Source organism: Thalia democratica, chromosome 5, assembly GCF_965202585.1.
Source record: "Thalia democratica chromosome 5, ktThaDemo2.hap1.1, whole genome shotgun sequence".
Lineage (NCBI taxonomy): Eukaryota > Metazoa > Chordata > Thaliacea > Salpida > Salpidae > Thalia > Thalia democratica.
The window spans coordinates 43,775,052-43,801,557 of record NC_139169.1 but is presented as its reverse complement, the minus strand read 5'-3'; the positions used below and the strand labels follow the sequence as shown (position 1 = coordinate 43,801,557).

At 25.8% G+C, this 26,506-nt stretch overlaps 1 protein-coding gene across 1 annotated transcript; it reads left to right on the top strand.

The window, feature by feature from the left end:
• The first annotated feature begins 970 nt into the window (after nt 1-970).
• LOC145836003 (nuclear exosome regulator NRDE2-like) lies at nt 971-26,506 on the top strand. The gene is made up of 18 exons (XM_082943780.1): nt 971-1,049; nt 1,403-1,513; nt 1,948-1,989; nt 2,488-2,668; nt 7,327-7,480; nt 13,889-13,988; nt 14,816-14,932; nt 15,687-15,784; nt 16,421-16,715; nt 18,695-18,854; nt 20,885-20,939; nt 21,232-21,336; nt 21,549-21,977; nt 22,307-22,522; nt 23,040-23,187; nt 23,310-23,485; nt 25,228-25,424; nt 26,040-26,506. The coding sequence occupies exons 1-18, from the start codon at nt 1,004-1,006 to the stop codon at nt 26,308-26,310; spliced, it is 2,901 nt and encodes a 966-aa protein (XP_082799906.1). The 5' UTR covers nt 971-1,003; the 3' UTR covers nt 26,311-26,506.

Genomic DNA, 26,506 nt, shown 5'->3' with positions numbered 1-26,506 from the left:
GTGATAATGGAATATCTGATTAAAAAAAACTGTCTCTTATTCTCAACTTCCAAATTTCATCAATAAATATTTATCTTGTTCCTTTAACTAAATTATATAAAGTTATTTTAAGATTTATTATGTTTATCCACTTAAAGTTCTATTATTTAAGTAAGTTTGCAAAAATAAGTGTTTTAAGTTTATTGATAAATATATGCTAAATGCTTGTTCATAACTATAAGTCATAGGCAGTAAAACATAATTTGATAAATTAAATACCAGAGTACAATAAAATGTTATTCTATATTATAGTTTTTAAGTTTTATGTAAAACTAAAGTGCAAATATCTGTTTTATTGAAGCCACTTTTTTTGATAGACAAAAACGTGTCAATATTTTTAATCAAGCTTCAACAAAACAGTTATATTAGGACCTTATTGCATATTATAAATATTTCAAAAACCTTTTTATGAGTAATAGAAAGTTGAGTTATATACTGGCTTTAGTTACACCAGTTAAAAAAAACATGTAACTGTGGACTATAAACTTTTTTTACTTAAATTTAAATATATATACCATCTATTATTTTTAGTTGTTGTTTATTTAACTACAATTATTTTTAAAGAAAATTAAAATTACTGATCTTAGCAGCAAAGACTTTCTTACTTGATTAATTTTATTTCAAACTTTTGTAGCTCTGCCATTTGTTTAAGAATTTCAAAAACCTTGCTATTAGTTAGATTTTAAAGATAATATTTTTTAAATGTGCATTTTAATTAAAAAAGAGCTAAATATAACCAAGAAATATTTTTATTCTGAATATAATTGGAATTAATTTTTAAAATTTAAGGTGCATATAATAAGTTATTTTTATTTAAATTAATTTCATTAAAGAACAAAAAGAAAATGTAAAAGAATCTCAGTCATTAAATAAAATAAATATTTTATATATTTTCATTAGAAACAATATATTGGTACAACATTATAGATTTTTGTGTAATAAGTACACAAATAAAAAAAGATCGATGAGTTTGTTTCCAGCAGCTGACCAAATTACTTCTTCTAAAAAAGGTTAGTGATATTTATTTTAAAAAGTACTTTTTTACACTTACACAAGTTCAAAAAATAATTCATATGGTTTTTTACAGTTCTGTAAGTTAAACTACAAAGATTAAAAGTTTTTTTGTAATAAAGTTGTGAATGTTGATAATTTTTTTTATCCTTTGGAAATAAATTCACAAGTTGTAATAATAAATAAATAAAGCTGTTATTTAAAAGTTAAACTCTTTTTCAAAAGTACAAAAAAAAGTTCAAGAGTAAAGAAAAAAGCTAAAAATGTTTTGTATTATATCTCATAAAGGTGTTGTGTAAATATTATTTAATATTACTTTTTAAATGAAATAAAAACTTACTATTTTTTAAAGACAGCAGTGTTTCTTCTTCTACTGATTGGCTAAAGAATAAAAGTTTTAAGAAAATAGAAAATGTTCAACCACCTAGCAAACAACAATTTTCAGAAACTAAGAAAAGTAGAGGTATTTTTTTTAGTGCAATAAATCAATTTTGATTTTAAAGTTTTGTTTTGTACTTTGTAGTATTTGATACTGTTTTAAATATATAAGTACTAAAATAATACAGTTTTGTTATTTTTTCTTTAAAGTAATAAGTTTTAATGTTAACCTTATAATAAATAGAAATTATATTTAAAACCATCAGTATGTATATATTTTACTTTTCTAATAGAGTTTTTTTTAAATCAAGATTTAAATTGATTTATATTTTGATAGATTTTGAATAACTGTATAATAAATCAAAAATTGTAGATAATTTTTTATTGTTATTTAAAGAGCAATAAATGTATATTTTGTAATATGTAATACTAACCAAAAAAATTACAAAATACTATTAGTTTTTAACTGTTTTTGCTATTAAGGTGTTTTCAAAAAATAAATTAGTTTTTGTAAAATAGATAGAAAACGAAAACAAGAAGACTCATCAAGTTCAGACACAGGTAACTTAGATTGATTATACTTAATTATTTTTTTGTGTTTATCTTTACAAAGCTGTGTTTATTAAAATTTTCTTTATATTTTCTTTAAAAGTGTGTGTTGAATTTTGAATTTTTGTGTTGAATTGAAAAAGACTAGTAATTTAAACTTAAGTCTTAGAATTAAAAAAAAAAACTTTTTGATAAACTTTGTTAAATGCAATAGATTAATTAAGAAGATAAAAAAAATCATTTAAATTAAACCAAAAGTAAGATATTTTTTTTATTTAAAATAAGGATGTTTTCAAAGGATATAGTTTAAGTAAAAGAACAAATAATCAGTTATGTAAAGTTTAACTTTATTACATGAGTTAAAATCTTATAAGTAAAAATAAGGCTAGATAGCTACGATAGTTTACATTTATATAAAAATAAAAATGCTTAAACATGGACTTAAGGTTCTATATTGAGTGTATTAAATATTTGATTATGCTTGTGTTTTGACTTTGTGCAAAAAAAAAGACAGTGGATCTAGTTCATACTCATTTGAAAGTACCTCTCTTCTGAAGAAGAAGATTGAAATTGAACAAAAGAATAAACCATATACTTATGATGAGTTCAAAGACAATTTTTACATACTTGACCGAAAGTATAATCATGACTACAAATGTTTCAACAGACCTATTGGTGCTATTATACCTAAGTTTGAACTTATTTTTTTCTCTAATGTTTTTATGATGTTGGCTTATTTATACTAGTAAAGTTATCTAAGTTTTTCAAGTCATACTTGTTTAATTTTAGTTGCAACTATACTTTAGGTTTCATATTTTAGATTATAGTTTTATATTGAGGTATGCTTAAGTTTTCATAAATAGAGTTTTCTTTTTTTTTGTAAATATAAAATATATCTATATTTTCGTTGGTAATAATTAAATATTTAAGAAGTACAATAAAGTTGTTTAGAGTCTTATAATCTCCATTAGTTTGAAGTTATAGGTTAAATAGCAAAAAAAATGTTTGTAATTGTAGAAAATTATTAAACTGCTTCTAAAAACTGATAAATAATTTGCATGCTTAAGAAAAACAGCTTACTATAAAGCTGGTTGAGAGATCCTCTAATTTGTTATTATTAATCTTTTAAAAAGATCTCTTTCACAAAAACATTGAGTGTTTTTTTTTTCTTATCATGAAAGATTGGTTAAGGCTAAAATTTGTCATACATATGCATTCAAATAGAATTGAAATTTTCAAAAGAGCAAAAACGTTTAGCAGGTAGTAGAAATAATTGTTGCAAATTACATTTTAGACTTTTTATAAACCATTAAATGATAAAATATTTTATTCACAAAATAAAGTTTCATATAAAAAAAGAATTTAAGCAGGGTTTGTTTCATTATTTAAAGTTGCAGGTCAACTTAGGTAAGTTTTTTTTTTGAAATACTTGAGGATCTTTTCAGCAATTAGTACATCAACTTCAAATGCAATGAAAATATCCTCAATATCAGAACATTTAATTATAAATTTTAATTGTAGAAAAAATTTCAATGAAATGAGTTTTTATAGTATTAAGAAGTTGTAATAATATTTATGACTTCATAAAAATTGAAGCCATATACATCCATTTATATAAACCAAAATTATGTAAACAGAGAGAATTTGATTATTCGTTATCCTTGTTTAGTTAATTTGAGCTCTTATGTTATGTTTAATTGTTTATTTAGAATTTAAATTACTTTTTTGTTTTGTGTTTGCTTGATTAATTAATTTCTGATGCAATTATAAGGCTGTATAAGTTAATTTTTTTTTTGTAACAAAAGTAACACACTAATGAAAATTGCCGAAGTATATTTGTGTTTAGTAAAATACCTTGTTTGTTTTTATAAAGTACACATGCAGACTAATGTTTAATATTATTTATTTGTTCTATTAATATTGAAAAATGTATTAGGTATATTGAAATAACATAATAAAATGAAATGATCTACATACATCTACAATTTTTATACAAAAGTATATATGTATAACATTTTTATATTAATCAGTAGCTTTTTATTACCAATTTTAGACAATTATTTTAATTAGTTTCTGATATGTACGTAGTGTGAGCTATGGATGTTGGTGGGCCAACATCCAAAGTCTCACTTGGGTTTGGTTGATTGTGTGTGGGTAGATTGTCAACCTGACCTTTTTGCCCATTTTCCTGCAGACGGGGTGACTTTCTAACACGTTTATGCATGGACCCTCTGCAGGCAGCTTAGTATTAATATTACATAAGTTGGACATGATAAATATAAAATGCTTTTGTGCTAACTTATAATTTATCAGTGAGTATTATCTATCAATTTTTACAGCTATTCTAGACTAGACTACTTTATATAAATTAGACAAGACAGTTTCAGCAATGTATCTATTATATAAAGAACCACAAAACAATACAAACACTATATTTCAAAAATACAAATTACTAGTAAAACTTTTGTAAATCACTTGGCAAAAGTGCAACATAATAATAAACCAAGTTTTAGTGCAGTAAATTATAAAACATTTAAATAACTGGTAACTATTTAAATATATGTCAATAAACTTAAAACAATTAACCAAAAATTAAATAAAAATTTTAGTGAGCAATAAACTATAAAAGGCTTAATAAACTATTAGATATGTAAATCTAGCTCAAATATTTAAGCAATTAAACACCAGTTTAAATTAATCTTCTATCTAAACAAAACTTACAATTATAAACTAAAATGTTCAAATAGGCTAATTCAGTTGTTCAAATTTCAGGAGTTCCTTCTCTCAGCTACATAAAAATGCACTAACTGCACACGTGAAAATTGTTTTGTTTCTTATGAAACATTTTGTCAATGTGTTCGAATATGGCCTTTTTTGTCTGGCTCTTATATTCAGGGTTCAAACAATGAATAATGCAAGTAATTGCAGCACTTCCTTACACTTCCTCTTCTTCTCCTTTTTGGAAGAGGATCTTCATTCTACCCTCTGCTTCCCTCTAGCTGGCAGAGTTTTAATGTATTTTTTAACCTAAATCTAATTGGTAGACAGCAAAAAAAAACGTTATAAAGCATATATAGGTTACCAATGAAATAAAAAGCGTCTTTCAATAATTTATTTTTACTGTTACATTTTATTAAAATTTATATCAGCATAGTCAACATAAAAAAAAATTGAAAAAATGGTAAAAAATTGGTGTTAACATTATAGTATTTGCATAAAAAAATAAAATGAAACATCAATAAAGTATCTGATTTTTACATTTTCAAGTAATTTTTTACTTTTACTTTTTATAGAAAAACATAAATTTCTATCACAGTATTTGACTCAGAAAAAAGATTAGACAAAATGATAAAAAAATTGGAGTTGACATAATAATATTTGCATAAAAAATAAAAAGAAATATGGTTAGTCACAAAGAAACATTACTCAACTGTCATGCCTGACATAGCCCTATAATACTAATATTCTATAATGACCATATCAAAACTTATTTGTTAATTCCTTAATCTTTAGTCTTATACTTTCAGCATTTTTTTCAATTTTTAGACCCTCATTTATCAACTCATCTTGTTTTAAATGTAGTTTAAAAATTTTGCTTTGAGATTTCACCAGTTCAATTTTATTGTTAAAAAGTTTATAACTTGTCGATTAATTTTTGTTGTCTTGTTTGAAGAATCAGTATGACTGTTTTCTTTTGCAAATTTTCTAACATTAGTTGTTTTAACCTGATAGGTTAATTGGTGGTTGTGTCTTGTCTTATAATTGTTTTGCTTTTCTCTCTGCTGTTTGTCTCTTAACTTTCAATAATTGTTGACTAAATAACATTTTTGTTGAGGTCTCTGCTGCCTGTTAAACCTCTGGTTATAGCTTGGCCGCCTGTATTGGGCATATTTTGAACCTTTAACTGGTTTGTTGTTAGGACTTGTTACATTTGCAGCCTGTGGCATATATTTATACTCATTACAAAATCAAACTGAACAAATCACATTGTGCAATAAACCTTAAGAACTTATTAGGTTTGTTTTTAGTAATGTCAGTGTGATGAACAAATATGTCACTATCCTTATCATCACGATGAATAAAACCATATCACAGGTGAACATTAAATCACACCACTCGGCCAGTTACTCCACATGCTATAACTTATCAGTGAGCTTTAGGTTTAAATGTTTGTAATGTTCTTTCTAAACTTACTGAAGCAGTTTTTGCAATTACAACCAAACAGTGTTTTACTGCTTTTTTATTGTCTTCATGTGGGAAAATGTTTTGGTTTTGATAGCAATCAACTACATGATGCATTTTGTCTTCGGTGTTATAGTTATAATGGTCTTTGCCATTATTTATACATTAGTTGTCTTCCAGCTTATAGTACACTTGATTGGGCTGGTTACTACTATGGTTATTATGAAACTTAATTTTATTTTCCTGACAACCTAAATTATTGTGTCTTTTACTTCTGTACCTACTACAGTGTGGTTTGTGAGGTTCATATGATTTTTTTTTGGCTTTCCTAATAACTCTCTGTTCATCTACCTCACATATTGACTCTGCGTTCCTTAAATTCCTCATAACTTAGCCTAAACTTTTCCTTAATTTTTCTTTTTAATTTATCAGGGGCATACACATACATAAAATACTTAATTCTACCTTCCTCACTTTTGCTTTCCCCACTTTTTTGCTGATAAGTTTAAATCCTGAATTTTTACTGGCCCCTCCCATGATTGATGGGCTCCTAAGATTATTGCCAATTTACTGCCTTTACTTTCTAAAAACTTATAAAGATTGTAGTAAGCTCTCTCCTCGTCGTGTTCTTCAACAAAATCCAGTATATATATGTTTTCGGCCAGATTCTCTGAATAAGTTTAAAAAATTTTCTAACATTTGTAATGCCATACGCCCTACACCTATCCTCAATAATTGGTACCAACTGTTTTTTGCTGTTTAAATAGTTCAAAGTAACTTATGAGATATAATAGATCAAATATAGAGGGTTCAACAGATTCTTTATGTGAGGCGCAAACTAAAAAGGCAACACTAGACTGTTTCACAAAAAATATTTTCCCTTCACTTTTTTATCAATTGATTATTCCATATAGTTAAATAGGGTTTTTTTTTACAAAATTGGCTGTATCTCAAAAGTTGGTTAATTTTTTTTTGTTCTATAAAATGCACCATATAGCTTACTTTATAAGCTTACAATGATAGCCAAAGTTAATTTTTGTAAAAAAATAAAATGTGGACCTTAAAATAAAAGTATTCAGATAATGATTCAAAAACTTAAAACTGAAACTATTATTTTCCAACTATTTGTAGGATTTTTTTAAAGGTTTAATTATGTATTACTTTTAGATTCAGAAGAGCCTCAAAATGTCTTGGGCTTCCTAAGCATTTATTTGTAGAGTTTAGAGAAGACAAGAAAAGGCGGAAAAAAATGAAAAGAAAAAATCAAACACTTGAGAGGTTTTGGGAAAATTGGGATATATCAGATGGTGAAAACACCCAGGTCTGAATTTTAACTTATTTATTACTTGTTTTTAATGTTATTATGTATTTGCATTGTCTATAAATCTGAAGTATATATCAAAAAACTCAGTTTAAGTTTTAGTTACAAATATTTTAAATCAATGGTTGTAAGTTATTAATACTTTCTTTTGCGGATAAATTTTAAAGATTTCTAATTAGAGTAAATTACAGTAAAAATTATTTTTATTCACTTTTAAACAAAAAAAATACAAGCAATTAGGCAAAAAATTATATTTTGAAGTATATATATTAAAACTGAACATTCAAACCAAACAAAAAAGTAAAAAATTGTTGTTTGCACAACATAGGCTTCAGTGTATCAAACAACAAGGAGTCCAGTATACTGTAAACAATTTGTATATTAGAAGTGTACTTAATTTTCATGCGACCATCTTACAGAGTTGCCACAAGGTCAAGAGATCAGGAAAAGTCAGAAAAACTAAAAAAGATGACAAAAGTTAGGAAAAAAGGGGGGTTTTTGAAAAAAAGTCAGGAAAAGTCAGGAAATTCGACAAAATTTTAAAAAAAGTCAGATTTTGTCAGTTTAAATCAGGGTTTCCCAAACTCATTTACTAAATCGCCCCCTTTTCAGAAATTTGAAAAATTTTGCCCCCCACGATTTTAAAAGGTAGTTTTTCTCTTGAGTACAAACTTTTGAGCTAAAAAAGTTGTGTTTCAAATGTAATTTAGTCTGGTATTTCTTATGCACGCACTTTTGGGCTGTGTTCAAAGTAGTTTACAGGGCTCGAGGAAATAAGTTACAATTGTTTTCTTATAAGCCCATTAAAGTGTATAAAAATAGTTAATTATTAAAAAGCCTTGTGTAATCTGTAATCGATCCTGTTTAAATATGAATTGTTTTGAAACTAATGAAACATTTAGGGTAGTGGTGGACAACGTTTGTAGTCAGCAATTCATATTTACTAAAAAATATTTTTCTAGTTTCAACTCGTTAAAAAAATATAATTGCGGGCTGCATAATTTAATAAAACAACATATAATAAAATTAAAAAAAAGTCGAGCAAAATTGTAATAAAATGATTTAGTATTATTGTGATCTAGTAAATACTATTGTGAACTGAAAACCAAATTGAAAGTGTATTTCAAAATATTAAGTATCAAAAAAAACTAAATTTTGTTTATTTTGGACAAGTAGTTTTTAAGTTATTTAGCGCGTAGAAATTTGACTGGATCTTAACCGTACGTTACCCATCTGAAATCTTAACTGAAATCTGACATTATAATAATCTCTCATATAACGAATTTCGGACATTTAGAAGTTAATACTAAGTAACTTATTTAAGCCGTTAGTTATTAGACTATAACAATTTACCAGAAGAAAATAGTGTAAAACTAAAAGCTAGTGTTGAACTATTAAATAAACAACTCATTCTAATTGTTAATATAATAAAAATTAAGATAAAACAAAAAACAGTTGTATTAATAGTTTAAAATTCCTTAATATATAGATTTTTTAACAATAATAAATCAAGTTAGAAAATAAAATTGAATTTAACAATCTTTTAAATAAAAAATTTGAAGTCATTTCAAATAGAGACTTCGAATCTATACTCTTTTAAAACCAAAAAAAAAAAAAATTGAAATAAAAACTTTAATGGTTATCAAATTATTTTTTATTTATACAGAATAAACAAGTAATAACAAAAAGATGTCAAATAAATTTTATTCAAACAAATACTTTAATCACTACGCTATAAAAACTTTTAGTGTAATGTAAAACGACAAATATAAAAAACAAAATTAACCAGGTCAAAATATAACTATTAACAGATTTAAAACATAAACCATTTAGTTAATACAGTAGACTTCCGCTTGAAATCGCACTTTGAACAAAATCAAAATGTGCAAACTCAAAAATTATTACCATTTTTTTTTACAAAATAATATATTTAAATATGTTTTATGCAATAACTTATGAATAAACATGAAATAAACTAAAACATAAAACAAACATTCATTAAAAAAAGTGTCTATATAAGATATTAAATATTATGTATTTTTTGTTTTATTAATACTTAGTAGACTTTATTTTAGTTAAATTTAAGAAAGTATAAATGTGCACTTTTTGTTGGGTAAAAAATGCGAACTCAAGAGGAAGTCTACCGTAATTAATATTTATTAGGCATTATGCAAACCTGTTGTAGAATAAATAACTTAATATTTTTTTATTATAAAAATACTACTTAAACACAATACAAACCAGGTTAAATAAGAAGTATTTAAAAAAATCAAATAAAATAAAAAAACTTTCATAAAGTAATTTCTGCTACTGAAGTCTAATATAATGTGAAGGATGAGGTTCGTAACTGCTTGCAAGTTTTTCTAATCTGATTCTTAATCAGTAAAATAAAGCCTCCTTTACAAATATTTAGGTTAGATCTTTTGCTCAAGATGTTGATAATGAACTAAAAGCTTTCTCAACAATATAGCTACAAGGAAAAACTATAAACAATAACCTAAATCCCCCAATGATTGGATACTTTTGCCTTATTTTTTGTTGAGTCAAAAAGCTTTCATATCGTTCTTTAGAAAACTTTACTTTAAGTTCAAGGTCAGTTTTTAAGTCTGAGAAGGCTTCCTGTAAGTCGTTTACTTCAAAAAGATCTGCCTCGAAGGGATCCATATTTTTATCTATATGATAGCTTTTTTGTGTCAAATCAAAATTTTCCTTCTTAGTATGTTGAAATTGTTAAAAATTCTAGATTTTTTAGGTTTTTTATTTGCCTAAATTGTCAAATTCCAGGTTTTTCCAGGTTTCTAAGTAAGTTGGCAACCCTGTGTAGTTTTATTTATTAGTCTAACTTAGTGACTTATCAAAAAACAATTGAAAATATCATGAGGTGATAGTTGATAATAAATAACATAGAATTTTACAAACCATTTTTGATCCCAAATAACGTTTATGTCAGGTTATAAAATGGTAAGAGGGATTCCGATCGTCTATGATCTATGTAATTGTAAAATAAGAAAATATATGAATGAAAATATGTAATTTACTTGAAAGTAGGAGTCATAAGTACTTGATTTTTTTCTCTATATTTTACATAAACAAAACAAACTTTTTTTGTTTAAGTTTTACCTCAGGGTCAAATATTTAATAGCAAGCTAAAATTAGTAACATAGCAAGATAAAAAGTAAAAATTTTATGACAGCCCAAAACTATAAAATCGCCCCCTTTTTGCCCCCTTACTAGTTATCGCCCACCCTTTCGCCCCCTTACTAATTATCGCCCCCCGACTTACTAAAATCGCCCCCAGGGGGGCGATATCGCCCACTTTGGGAAACCCTGGTTTAAATTAACAAAATTCTTTATTTTCCAAAGCCTTTAAATGGTAAAAAATTACTTAAAAATCCTTTAAAGTCAGATTAAAATTGTAAAGTTTTCTAGAAATTTACAAAATTATTTAATTTCCAATGCCTTTATCTGGTTAACTGCAAAGTTTTTCTACTAACATTTTGAACAACTACCCTACTTGAACAAGCAGTTTTTGTAAGCTTTTTAGAATTGATGATCTGTAGCAAGGACACTTACATAGTGAAACTCAAACTGTGATACAGTGCTTATTCACTTATCCGGACTTCAATTATCCGGACGCTCACTTATCCGGACAGTTTTGGTCAGAAGCAAATTCAAAAAATTTTCTAAAGTAAACACAAAAATTCATTCAAAAAGTTTCGCAACTTTTTAAATTCCATGAGTTTTTGCTGAAAACCGTGGAAAAACTTTAAAACAAACGTCTATTATTTCTAATTTTAGTAAAACTTTCAATAAAAACTAGTTTTCTAGGAAGGATTAGTTTCCATTAAATTGACTTTAAACTTAGTCAAAGTTTCCCGTTTTCTTTCTGTCTGTTTTTTTAATTAAAACATTTTTTTATTTAATTTAAAGAGATAGGTTTACATTATTTTTTGTTTTTAAAGATAAATTTAATTTATATTTTCACTTAATCAAAAATTAATATTTTTTTAAATTAATAGTTAGGGCAGGTGGAATTACAAATAATGAGTTTTACTTGCTTGACCCATAAAAAATGTATATAGTTGCTGAGGATTAGTAAGTCTGATGTTTTTCTAACATAGAAGAAATAAATTAATTAACCTTAAGTTTAACTTTTATTATTTATCATTTTATTATATATTACTCACCATTACTATGTATATGTTTTTACCTAAATACTTTTATCATGCACTGCATTATATGCAGCATTTATATTATTATATGAAAAAAATTATTTTGTAGTTACCCAAATTTTTAGTTATCCGGACATGTTTACAGAAAAGTCTTGCCCAGCGTGTCCGGATAAGTGAATAAGCTCTGTATATATACAAAAGTTTATCTGGCATAATTTTAGAATCAAAGTGTTTTTTGTTTAAGTAAATAATTGAGAAAGCAAAATTTGAGGTAAAAATAAATAAGTGCAGAAAGAAAAGAAATGATGCATACAAATTTTGGCTAGATTTAGAGAAAAGATTCTTTTTGACAAGTTTAAGGGCAGCAGATGAGAACAATTTAAACAAAATGAGATTTATTTTTTTAATTGCCAAGAAAATGAAGCAGGGTGCAGACCAGATGAAGGAAACCATATTTTCATTAGATGAAGAGGTTGAAGTGCTAATAAAGTAGCGGGGAAAATAAATTTTAGTACATACAGGGTTGCCACACGGTCAGGAAAAGTCGGGAAATCATGAAAAGTCAGGAAATATCAGGAAAAAATGAGGTTTTTTGAAAAAAAGTCAGGAATAGTCAAAAAATGGTCAGATTTTGTCAGATTAATTTACAAAATTCCTTATTTTCCAAAGCCTTCGAATAATAAAAAATTAATTAAAAATCCATTAAAGTCAGACAAAAATTGCAAAATTTTTCTAGAAATCTACAAAATTATTTAGTTTTCAATGCCTTCATCTGGTATAAGTTAACAACATATCCTTTTTAAAACTACAAAAGTTCTTTATTAACATATTGAACAACTACCCTACTTGAACAAGCAGTTTTTTTATGCTCATTAGTATTGATGATCTATGACAAGAACACTTCTATAGTGAAACTGTGATATATACACAAATTTTTTTGCATTTCTTTAGTTATGTGATATCTCTTATGCAGCCTTTTTTGACATTGTACCAGAGTACCCAGCCTGTTGTTGCCTTTATGTATGAGAACATTTCGTTCTTGGTAATTAAATTGCTGTGCATCATTATGAAAGATGTGATAGTTACGAACCTCAGCTTAAGCAGTTATTCGAGGTTGAATTAAATGATCAAGCTTCCTTAAAACCTGCTCTTGATCTCGGTTGTGCTGCAACCAATTTGCTTGCAAATTTGAGAAAAAAAGACCAACTTGAAGAACAAAAGGTATTAAATTTCAACAAAAAATATAGATTATTTGTTATAAAAGCGGTTTAAAATCTTCAGAGCAGAATGGCTATTGGAAGTACATTTGTAAAAAATATGTAATGCCTAAATCCGCATAGCCTTAAAAAACTGGGAGTAACAATTGTTGTTAAGCGTTTTGCTAACATTGTGCACTCCTTAAAATAGTAAAAAATGTGCTCTAACTCTGAAGGTGATACTAGCGTTGAACAATTTAGAACTTTGGTTAATTGTCCAATGAATGCATTAAAGTTCAAGAGCTTCAAGCAAAAGGAAGATTGTTTGGACCAGTTCTATTTTGAAACATTAAAATTTCTTACCGAAGCTTCTATCGGAAAGTTGTTGCAATTTGTGTTGCACAATGACCAGGCTGAGGTCGAACTAGATTAAGTATTAACAAGGCTCTGCTTGAAAACAGTATGAAATGAGAAAATATTACATCCAGAAGAAGAGTTAAAGATTATATGTATGCATACAAACTAGAACTGTATTAAGTTAGAAAATACAAGTATTTTGCTGATAGAGCTGTTTTTTGCAAATACATCAATCGTACTAGATGGTTCAAGTAATGTAATGGAAGTTAGATGATTGAATTCATCAAAAAAACTGTTGTTTTAACCTGTATAAAAATAAGATTGGAAGATTTATATAGTTTCTAGTATTTGATTATGTATTTTAGAATAAGTTTAACTTCAGAGTTTACGTTTAGAAAAGTCAGGAAAGTTTTAGTTAAAAGTGAGGAAAATTTTTTCAGCTTGATCTGTGGCATTCTTGATCTTATGTCTACTTATTGCTTAAAAATGTAAAAACTAATCAAGTTGATAAGTAGAAAAAAAAAAGTCATAATTTTTTATTGACTCTAGATAAGTTATATAAATTAGATGTAAATGTTTTCAATACATCGTTTTTGTATAAAACAAGAGTAGTTGTGTAGAAAGTGTTGTATTCGTGTAAATTAATTTGAAAACAACTGTTTGTCAGTATCAGAAATTTTTAGGATGAAACACTAAGAAATAAAATTGAAAAACTAAACGAAACAACTAGAAAAGAACCACAAAATATAAAGAACTGGATCAACCTGGTAAACTTACAAGATGGTAAGTGTCGTATTAGTCAAAAATAAAATTACTGAGATAAAAATATCTAGATTTATATTTTTATAGCATGTCTATTTTAAGTTTACTTAGAAAGTAGTTACTGAAGTTACAGTTGTTTCAACACTGGTTTAGTTCAATTAGTATTTAATCAAAAAACAAAGATTTATTGAATATATACGTTTTATAAAAGTTATAAAAGTATAATAACATGATAGTAAAAAAAGCTTTTAGAAAGTTGGCTAAGTTTTTTTAGTTACTTTAATTGTGGTTATATTTTTATTCAATTTTGAAGATGATTGTTTTAAAAAAGATTTTATATTAGTATTAAAACAACCTTCAAAAAAATAAACAAAAATGGTTTTGTTAGTAAACATAAAACAAGTTTTAGCTTTTAATTCTTTACTAGATAGTATTTTTCAAATATTATGAAACTAATTTTTACTATAAAACAGGGTTGACAAAACCTTGAACCTGAAATTTTGAACAAAAATCACCAAAAAACTAGAAAAAGCTGGAATTTTTATCAGTTTTAACATGTTAAGTAGTAAAATTTCGATTTGTTTCATAAAATCTGTTATATAGATAACATGTTTTTGTCATCATCAAATTTTTTTTATTAAAATACACATTTAAAGTAGTTTTAGAGTATCTTTTTAACTCAACACAGTTTTTTACCTTAAACTTAATATCAAACTAAAAATAGACCCAAAAGTGTGTACCTTTAAAAAGTTTGAAGAAATCTGGAGAAAATTTACCAAAAATTTTGGCAACCCTGTATAAAAACATCTATAGAAACTTATCAATTTTTGAAATTTTTCAATTATCAGAAACTATATGCAAAAACAAGGTGTTAGTAGCTGAAAAGAAGATATCAATATTAGACGCTGCAATAAAAGAAAATTTTTCAAGTTTTCAGTTGAAGCTCATGCGGCTACAAGTAAAACGTAAGTCTTACCTTAAATACATAACGAGTTTTTTAATTTGAAAACCGAGTATATTTTGATAATAAATTATTTTCTTCAGTTTCTATAAAATTAATACTTATTATATTTATTTAACTTGCTTTAATTGTTAATTCAATTCAAAATTTTATTAACAAAACAATGCTTCACTCGTTTGAACCAAATCAAACAAGAACGTCAGTTGAATAAAACCTGTAAAAAATTTTCTACATAAATATGCAAGAAGATTTAATTGTTAATTGACTGATTATTACCTTTCATCATCTTTTTTAAACTTAAAATAAAAATATAGTAACTGCAATAATTTATACTTTGTAAAACATTTATATAATCGATACAATAGCTAAGCAGAAAAAAAAAAATCTGAAAGTAAGCATTTTTACTTCTTCCTTTCTGAAATTTCAATAAAAATTTTCTATTTAAATTTGTACTAGAGAAAAGCAAAAAGTTTAAAGACATAGTAAGGGACACCCAATAAAATTCTTTATTTTTTATTGCAAAGCTATTCCACATCATGTGATTTTTTTTATATGCTTTTGGTTGTAGATTTCAAAGGATTCTATTATAAAATATTACTAAATTTTTTTAAGGTTTTTGTAATTTTTAAAGTTTTAAATTACTATTGATGAACTAATCAAAGCTCAAATTATTAACAATTAAAAGTTCAAAAAAGTTTTTAGAGGTTGCAAGCTTAACAGCTTAAGTAGCTTTATATTAACTGAATAATTTTGTGTAGAGTCTGTTGTACAAGACACAACTAGAGACTGGGATGATTTTTTGTTTCAGCATTACGAAAATTTAAACGCTTGGATGAATTACATCAATAAATTTAAAGTTAGTCTAGTAGTACTCATTTGTTTATTTTAACTTTCGTTTTGCTGCTTTAAACTACAGTTAATGACTTTACTAGTTTAATTAATAAAGTTTAATTGAGAACAATTGATCTTAATTTATTACATCTTTTTCGTAGCGTATTTACTTATACTATTGATGTTTTTAATACTCGTTGTACAAAAGTATTTATAAGTTTTGTAAACTTATTTTATATTTCGTATAAAAATTTACTATGAGTTTTTTTGTTAACCATATTGTTTTATAAGATTTCATATGATTGTTTTAGGGTAACTTGAATTAAAAGTTTAAGTTTGCTAAAAGTTTTTTATTTTTGGTAAGTTATCTAATGACCCGGAAATGAAAGATTGTTTTGACTTATGTTTAGATATAGTTCAATAAAGTTGTCAAAGTATATAATACAAAAAAAGAAATTTCCTAAAAAAGTCAGCTTTTGATATAATAATAAATAATTAATTAGTGAAGTTAGAACTTAATGATGGCCCTGTTAATTTTTTTAAAGAAAGTAAAGTTATATATCGTAATAGCTTTAAGTTTATCATTATGATCAGAAATAAAAAATGTAAGACTTGATGAGATAATCAAAACAAGAATTCACTATCAAACTATTTTGTCCAGACTGAAAGCAGCTTCAATGTGATCAAGGTGGTGGCAGCTTACGGCAAAGCGATAAGCAAGCTGCGGTCTGCAGACAGCTCGCAACACAACAAGCACGAGGGAAGCTTGATGAAGCTGCTCGAAGGAGTCGTTGATTTCATGATGGAGTGCGGGATGAGCGAGAAGTGCTTCTACCTCGTCTCACTCATGGCTGACGTCAACGTGAGAATGAACAGTAAAGCTCGTGTCGACTTCGAACACATCCAGCGCTTCTGCGAAACAAACCGACCTTTTATTGGCGAAGTCAATGCCAAAGGTTGGTCTAGTTGCGGTGAAGCGTAGTATTAAACGTCTTGTTTAGTTTATATAAGTTTAAATTACATAGATAATGATTTTGGGCTAAAGTTTAAAAATAATAAAGGTTTAAGTTGTACAGAATATAAGGATCTAAAATATTAATGTAATATAAACACTATAAGTTAATATATAATATTTATATTTACTTTTGTTTTACATTCTGAAATCTTATTCCACTTTATTATTTTTTTATATTTTTCATGTATAACTTCCAAATTCAATTGGAAGCCTATATAAAGTATATCTGTATTCAAATCACAGATACGCCGTGCTTTTTTTACCTTCTACACATCAAATAATTCGGGAAGTTTTTTTTACTGCAGGTTTATACTTAGCACATGCTTATCATGTTACATTACATCTATATTAAACCTAAACGTTAATGTACTATTATTTATTTAGAATAATTCTACTAGCTCTATTTACTTACTAATGTCCGACTGATTTGCTAAACCTTATTTATAATTTGCATATGTATCAGGGTTGCCACTTTACCTGGAATCCTGGAAAAACCTGGAATTTAAGAATTTTTGAAAATAACCTTGAAAAACCTGGAATTTTGAACAAAAGACCTGGAAAAACCTGGAATTTTTAAGAAATTTAACAAGTTCAGTAGTAAAATTTCAGTTTGATTCAAAAAATTTATCATATAGATAAAAAATTTTTGTCATCACCAAAAATTCTTTTATTAAAAATCACGTTTTAGGTAGCTTTACAGTACCTTTTTAATCTTTTTATACTATATAACACAGTTTCTTACCTTAAATTTAACTTTAAACTAAAAATAGATCCAAAAATGTGTCCTTTTAAAAACCTGGAAGAAATTTGAAAAACCTGGAAAATTTTTTGAAAAAACGAGTGGCAACCCTGATGTAACCAAATATGGTAAAAGGACTTAATTGTTATCAAAAATTTCAATACTTGACTACAGGTTTAGTTTTGTGTTTAGTATATTTTTTGTTGTTTTTGTGTTGTTTTATCTTGTATTTTACTTGTTTTTTATATATTTTAGATTTAAGCATTATTAACATTATATGGTTTTGTATTAATCCTAATTTACATAATTTTAAACACCTTAAAACGTGATAAAATGATAAATATATAGCATTTTGTAGTATTTAAATTTATTTATTAACTCAAAAAATGTAAATACTAATATTTTTTGATTTACACCTTTTATCTAAAGTTATAACAGTCGGATTATACAACATTTCTCTAGCATTATTAACTATTTTTCTATAGTAATTATGCTTATCTTTTGTAAACACAAATATTCAACTACTTAAGCTTCTATTCTTTTTTTGCACTCTTTATTTTTCACAGAGCTCCGTCGAAGTGTGTTAACTTTTAAGCACAAATAAACATGTGTTAGTGTAATAAAGAATAAGTACTGTGAAAATTTGTTTTTATTATATATTCAAACGAACTCGCTTCGCCAGGATTTTTTTCTAACTAACAATTACCTTTAATTTTTGAATTAAAAAAAAACTGACCAAGGCAAAGGGTTAGGGGTAACAGTGATTGTAAAAAATAAGTAATTAATTATATGAAAATAAAATAAGCTTCAACGTGTCAAAAAGTGACCCTTCGTGCAAAACTGTCCCTTCATGCATTTTTTATACCTACCCGTCAAAATTACAATAGAAACAATTTATTTAGTAGCAAGGTTTATTTGTAAAGAGCTGTTGACTGTAACTTAATAGTATTAAAACTAGCTACTTGCAAGTTTAATATTGCTTAGTCTATGAGTAATGTATTCTTCTATCACGTCTTAAATTTTGAGTGATTAGCAAATATAAATGCAGTTATTTAATTTTTCTCGTTTGCTTATTGTTTGTGAAACTAAAACAGTTGATAGACATACAGGTCATTCACTAATTTTTAATATAAAATAATTAATGATGTAGAATAACTATAAATACTAAATACTTTGTTAAGGATTCGAAACATGGCACGCTTATGACGAAAAAGGTGGGTGGACTTCCAACGTTGAAATTGATGAGTCAGCAGATTCAGAAATAGACGACGACGATCTTGTAGATGAAGAGTCAACATTTTTCCAAAACTGGCTTGCCGTCGAAGAAGCCAGAACACAAAGGTTTTATATATTTATTTTTCAAGTGAAAAATATCAAGTGTTTTATTTTGATAACTTTAAGAACTAAGGAAAGTAAAAGCTCAAAAATGTCGTTTTATTTACAAACTAACTTTTTAGAGTATTACAAAAGCAATTTTTATCTTTTAAATAAACGTAAAGTTTTTTCTAATAAGAAATAAAATTGTTTTAGGTAGATGAAATTTTACTTGTAGTTGTATAATTGTTTTAAGAACTCATATTTAACCTGGTGATTAAAATTGAAAGATATAACAAAAATTAAGTAGTTGGCAAACTAGATATTTTAATGTTTGAGTTTATAAAATAAAGAATCATTAAGTTTTTGATTTTACATGTTGTTTATGTCTTTGTTAAAAATTAAAATAATATTTTCAAAATTACTTTTGCCTAAGTTATCTACTTAAATATTCTAAAAATAAATCTAGTTTATTTTGTGCATTTGCTAATCGTTTTCCTGATATTTCTGTTTGTTTTATTTAATTTACTGATATTTTTAGTAGTTTTACAAAACATTTTTAATTAAAAGTGGTTTGTTTTTTTAGAATATAAATATTATATTTGAACATAAAAAATAATACTTTTTTTTCGAACTTATAGTTTACACATTTATAAAATAACGTTTCTCTCAATTATTAAAAATGAGATCTTCACTTAAAATAAATATCTGAATATTAAAATAAATATTTATGAGACATCAAGGCTTAGCTTAAGTTAACAAACTATATTAAGGGCATAGGGGCGGGTCCACCTTGATTTTTACAAGTTGATCTTATTTTATAGAGTTTTAACTGAGCTATCAAACATTTTTAACCGCTTGAAAAAATTATAAGATTTTTTGAGATATGAGCGGTCAAAGTCGGTGACCTCAATAGGTTCCTAATGGGAGGCGCAAACTAAAAACGCGAAAAAAGACCATTTCACTAAAAATCTATCTCCTCCTTCATTTTTTAAGCAATCTTCTTCAAATTATCACAGAAAGTGTAATATTAAATTTTAAAAAGATTGAATGCAGGAAGTTTTTTATTTTGAAAAATAAAATTTTTATTAAAAAAAACCACCTATTTTTTTTTTTTTTTTGTCTAAATTTTTTTTTTTATGTTTTCAAAATTCAATCGTTCAAAGTCTTTTAAATTATAAAAGTAACATTTCCTGAAAGTTTGAGGTCTTTAGCTCACAAAATGAAGGAGAAGATAGGTTTTTAGTAATTTTTTAAATTTCCGAGAAAATTGACTTCGAAAAATTTGCGTTCCACACGTTTGTATCGGAAACCTTTTATAAAGATTACAATATCTCAAAAGTTAGATAACATTTTTTAATTCTATAAAAAGTGGCTAGTAGTTTGTACTTCAAGCTTTCATATATGAAACAATATTATTTTTAGTAAAAAAAATAGTCAAATCCCCTATGCCCTTAAAATACATTATAAAAATATCTTAATAAAAAAATAATGAAAACTGGTAAACAATGTAGTAAAAAAGCTTAAGGATACTCTGAGTAAAACTTTAAACGAAGTTTGATAACAAAGTGTAATTTTATCTACTGAACAAATTGTCAATATTAATTTTGTATTCAAAGAAAGCGTGTTCAAATTTACAAAAAAATATTTGTGATTGTGGCAAAGTCTGATAAACATTGGTAATAAGTTTAAATTTATTTTAAATAATGCTAAAAAGAGATGTGTTACTAAATTTTTAACTAAACTAACTAAATAAGATATAAGAAAAATGAACACTAATAAATAATTTTTAGCTTCCAATTGAGCTTTGAACGTATAATTTTAATAACTATCTTATGATAAATAAAAACTTAGTTTTTTAGCTCAAATTTTATTAACTTATTAATAAATTTCCGTAATAAAAATGTTATTCATTTAATATTAGTAAAGCATTATAATGTAAAAATATATTTATTAGTATGTTTAAATTCTTTTTAATTCTCATAAGTGAACTAAAGTATTCACTTCATATTTTTTATAATAGTATTATCAAATTTTGATAGTCATTTTTCACACAGAGATTTCCTACCAAAACGAAATAAGCAAGATTATAGTGAAGATCAAAAAAGAAAAGTTCGTTTGGAATATTAAGATAATTTACTCTTGTTATTATGTAAAAAACATATTATCATTAACGTGATAAAAAAATAAATACATTTCTTAATTTGAAAAAAAAAACTGTCATCTATACTTTTTTAAATTTATAAAGTTACCTAGTTTTCAAAAAAATGTTACTAATCCTAAACATGTTAAATTGTTTAAAAGTAATTTGTGTATCCTACATATAAAGTCTGAGTTCCTCGTCACTAATAAAATAAAGTTTAAAAGTATGTTAAAAACATTTTATATTGTATATATTACGCAGGTAAAGCTACAAGAAGTAAAAAATTTAGTGTTTTTTATCAAAGAGGATAAAAACAAGATTTCACTTATCGAAATGCTTTTATATATTTCTGGAGTTCAGTTTAAGGTAAATAATCCCTTTAAATTTTAAGCAATAGTGTAGTTTTTTTTCTTAATTTTAAATTAAATACTTAGTTTTTTTAATGTTATGCGAAATTAAGGTTATTCTATTTCTTAATAAATTTGATAATAAAATTTTGAATTGTTGTTTTCTTTGAATTTTGTTATTTTTTAATAATTCTAATTACTTAATTTGTTTAATTTTAAAACGTCTAATAGGAAAGAGACAGTTTCGGCTTTAAATTTTGGAACCCTCTCTTATTTTTACACAAATGCTGCAACTATGCTGAAAACTACAAACAACTTCCATTTCCGTTTTTGCAACAAAACTATCTGCAGCCCAAGCTAGATCTTCTCAGACACCAGCTAGTGTTGAGAATTTTCGACCTTCTTAAAACTAAAGTGAAGTGTTCCTCAAAGCTGTTTTCTGCATTTGCCGGATTTGAGCTGGATTATCACCGTCAACGTCTGAATTGTTGCACTGGCAATGAGTCAAAACGCAAGTGCAGCAAGAAGGCAAAGATAGCAGCAAAAGTTTTGCTTCAAAAGCAGCCGAACAACATTTGTTTGTGGCTGAAATTCGCTCAAATTGAACTTGAGAGCGGTAAGACTGATGACTGCAGAAAGATTGTGTTGAATGCCATTAAGGTTTGACACAAACTTATAAACTGTTTTCTTGTAAAATGATTTTTTTATTTTAAATGAGTTAGTGTTTTAGTTTGCTTACATTTGATCTTAATAAACCTTTATAGAACACTAGAACTTCACTGTCTAACTACTATGTTTAAAGTTTTAGAATTTGTTAGTAGAAGTTAAGCTTTATTTAACTTAAATACTTTTTTTTTCTTCTCTTAAAATGTTTTAATATTGATTTATGTTAAGTTTCTTTAACTAATTAAAGTGTTTTATTTTTCGAAATAAAAAAGTTTAAGTTGTTTATGTTGAGACTAAAATTCTTAAAAAAAATATAAATGCAGACGCAACCTTCCAAGTCAGAAGAAGTGGCTTGTGTTTTTACATTATTATCATGGCAATTAGACGGAGAATTAGTAAAACGTGTAATAGTGTATACTGCCTGTAATAATCAGTCAGATTGCTTGAAATTCGATAAAGAAATAACAGCGTCTCACACATTAAAAACTGTAAAGTTTTTGCTCAACAAATGTGAGGAGCTGAGCTGTTTGTATTTGCAAGTATGTTTTTAAGTCTTATTAAGGTTTAGATAATAAAAAAACAGACATGCATCTTTAAAAATGTTATACAATTTTTTCTAAACTTTATTTTAAATTTCATGTAAAGTTTAAACAGTTCTTCAGGATAACTCTTGTAGTTGTGATAAAGTTTTTAAACTTTTATAATCAGTTAAGCTTTTTTAGTTAAAAATTAAAGATTTATATAATGATAAAATTAAAAATGAAATACTTTTATACTGATATGCTAAATGCTTAAAAAGTTTCTTTTAAACTGTAGAAAATTTGTTTTTAAACTTTATAATTAAAAAAAGTTACTATGCTTAAAACAGTTTTTACAACTGAAAATTATTTAATTAACGATATTTGACTTTTGGTATGGATATTTTCAACAGATTTTTTTTGTTGTAAGCCAGAAAACATTTAAAGTTAAGTACATATTAAATATAAAGCTGTTAGTTTTTATATATTTTACATTCCTTAACCTTTAAGATAAAACTGTTCATTAATAAAAATTCAGCCGCATTCAGGCGAGGAAATTTCACCATTTGCAAATTGGATTTGTATTCTCCATATTTTCATGCATCTTACTGAATACAGTAATACAGAAACTGAAAAACAAGCAAAAATTCACTTTGAGAAAATAAAACAGACTCATTTAAATGAGGGTAGGTTTGGTAAAATTATTTTCGTCAAATTTTATAATGTTATGATTACTTTGATAGAAGTTTAGTTCTGTTAAAGCTTATCTTGTAAAAAAAAATATTATGTACTCTTTTACTTTTTTTAGATCCGGACATTAGCAAAAAGCAAACTTCTATCGACATGTTAAAAGTTATGAAAATTCAAATACAATTATTAGAAAGGAAATTACATTTAAATAAAATTTATAAAGTAAGAATGAACGAGCTAATAATAAATGCAAGTGAATACCTACCTTACTCAATTTTCTTTGCTACAAAAAAGGTTTGTCATTGAAACTGTATATAAGATAAAATAGTTGCAACATAATCTTAAATCATAGATAACTAGTTTTAAACTGTTATTACAATTATTGATATTTATGTAATGACAAGTTATTAAAAAAACTGCTTTCAGTTTTTTACAAACTTTAACAGACTTTCCACAAACTAGCTCGTTTTATTTATACATTTACACTGCTTATTAATTTTTTTGCGTAAAAAAATAATTTTATAGTTAAGTTTAGTTTTAATCATTTATCAGTCCATTTATTAAAAAAATTTAAATACCATAGTTTTTTATTTTGTGGTAAAATAAATGATAGTTACTTAGTGTGTCTTGATTACTTATGTAATACTAGTTTATTTATTATTTTTTAAATTTGTTAAGTTTATATCATTACAACTTTTAAATTTATTTTTAATGTTAAAGTAAACAATAATTTTAAAGAAGTTAGTTAAAACCTAAATAGCTTCAAAGTAAACACTTTTTTATAACACTGCTATTTCAATACAGTACTACTGCTATTTAATTAAAGTTTATAGTTTCAAATATCAAATTCAATTTGATTTTATGGTAAAATTTGAAACGAATTTCAAATAAACTTAATAAGCAAAAACAAAAGTAAGGAAAACATAGTTTGGCAAAACATTTAAAAATGTTTTAGTTTAGAAAACTTTGCTGTACTCATAAAAAGTATGATCCTTCTTTTTCTAGAATACTACAGAAATTTAGTTTATTAATTGTAATTAATAAATGCTAAACATTTATTTATGCTTTAAGATAAAATACAGCGTACATTACTTGTAAAAAACAATGCCTATAGTGGGGTTTCCCAAAGTTGGCAAAGTGGTTAGAGGCCATGACAGAAATTTAGAGTGCCATGAGGTCATAAGTTGATGATGAAGAGCAAAAAAAAAAGTCTTAATTGTTTTAAATGGCAGTTTTTTGAGTATTCATGTTGGAGGGGGCCATAGCTTTTTTAATTTCTTTAAAGGGAGCCTTTTGAAAAAAAGTTTGGGAAACACTGGCCTAAAGACTCCTTCAACAAAAACTTATTTTTAATTTTTCACTACAACTTAAACAACAAGAAATGTACTTTTTTGTCTAGTCAATTGAAATCATGCGTTAAGAACTTATTGTACTTTTGTTTTGCTTTTTTAAATTAGGTAAATTATTAGCTTTAAGTAACTTGTTTTTAATTAAAAGCTATCAAAACCGCAATTGAAATATGTTACAAAAAAGTATGTAAAGATAAATTTATGTATGATAAAACTTAATAAAATTGTAAACAAGTTTAAATATATCAATTTCAAACTGTTAATTTTTTATAATAAACCGATAAAAAAAAATAATGCAGTAAAATTTAATTCTTTTCCAGTCATATTTTTAGAACTTCAGTTTTAATGCTGAAATGTTAATTTTCAATTTACACTGTAAATATTTTAAAACGTCTGTAAGCTCAAAGTTCCTCACTTGATAACTTTCATTTATTATTTAAATACGAAGTTGTCAATAGTTCGCTTATGTTTCAAAACTGGACAAGCTTGAAATTACTAATATAAGATTATTTCTTTATTTAATAAACTACTTAAAACACTGAGATCAAAACTGTAATAAAATGTATTTAAATGTTGTACTAAACTTCAATAGATAGATTAAGCTCATTTCTTATTAAAATAAACTGTTTAGTTTGCGTGTTGATGCAAGTATTGTTTTCGAATTTCAAGGTGTATGTTTTTTTTCAGAAACAGCACATTCCATACAGTACTTTCGACTTTGTTCGAAGCGCACCAAAGATAAGTTATGCAAAAATGACATCACAACAATTGCTACGTCATACATTGATTCGCCTGTCCAGCGTTACATCTTCCAATTTTACGTCATACTCACAATACAACCTCATTAAATCGGTGATGGATGAAAATCCCGAGTTGCGAAATAAGTAAGTGACTTCTTATTAAATTTTAGTGAGTTTTGTTTAGCCAAACTAAAAACTTTATAAATTAAAAATGCTAAAATCAAAAAATGTTTTTAACTATATATTTTCAAGATGTTGTTTTTTGAGTGCAAGCTCACTGGTTTTCATAGAATCAAAAATAAAATACTTTAAAAGCTTTTTATAATCTTATTATTTTTATTTTATAATTAAAGCCAACTTGACATAGTTTTAAATTCTAAAAAATAAAAATTGGCTAAAAGAAAAAGCTAAAAAATCTGTCGCGATTCTTATAAAACACAAACAAGGGATTTTTTGTTTATTAAAACATTTTTTTAACAAATGAAAGATGTCTTGCTTTTTTTTATTTGCTTTTTTAGAATTGAGAAAGGTTTTTTTTTCTTAAAACCAAATTTTACCAAACAAGCTGTTAAATTTTTATATAAACAGGGCAGACTATCTGCACATACCAATCATTTTAAGTTTTGAATTCTTTATCAAGTTTTCAAAAAGATCTCTTTAGATACCAATAAGTTTTTTTAAATAAAAGTTAAAAAAAATATGTAGTATTAACGATTAACAAAACTAAAGTAAGCATTTAAAATCTCTTTAACGATTTAGCGCCGTCTTGTGGCGAGTTGCGTTGCTCACTCATCCGAGACCGCATCTGGTGACCAATGAGGTGCAAGTCGGGTGTCCTTGGAGCAAGCAGCTACTTATTGACGTCATGAGAATTTTGGAGGGAAGCGGAGGCGAAGTGGAGGAAGTTTTGCAGAGGATGAAGAGGTGTGGAGTGAGATTGAGGACTTGTAAGGAGGAAATTGATCTTTTGATGTCAATATTCAACGTAGATGATATTGTACAAGAGCTGAATTCAAGAAATTTATTTTAAATAACTATACATTTATTTCTGATTTTTTTGTTAACACAAATTGAACTTTTTACTTATTTAAACCTTATAATTATTATTAAATTTTTGCAAAGTAAAATTGTTAATGAAAAAAAAAAAAAAGTTTATTAATAGTTACTATAACTCTTTTTAGTTTTTAACATTCATTTCTATTTAAATTAATTGAAGAAAATAAGTA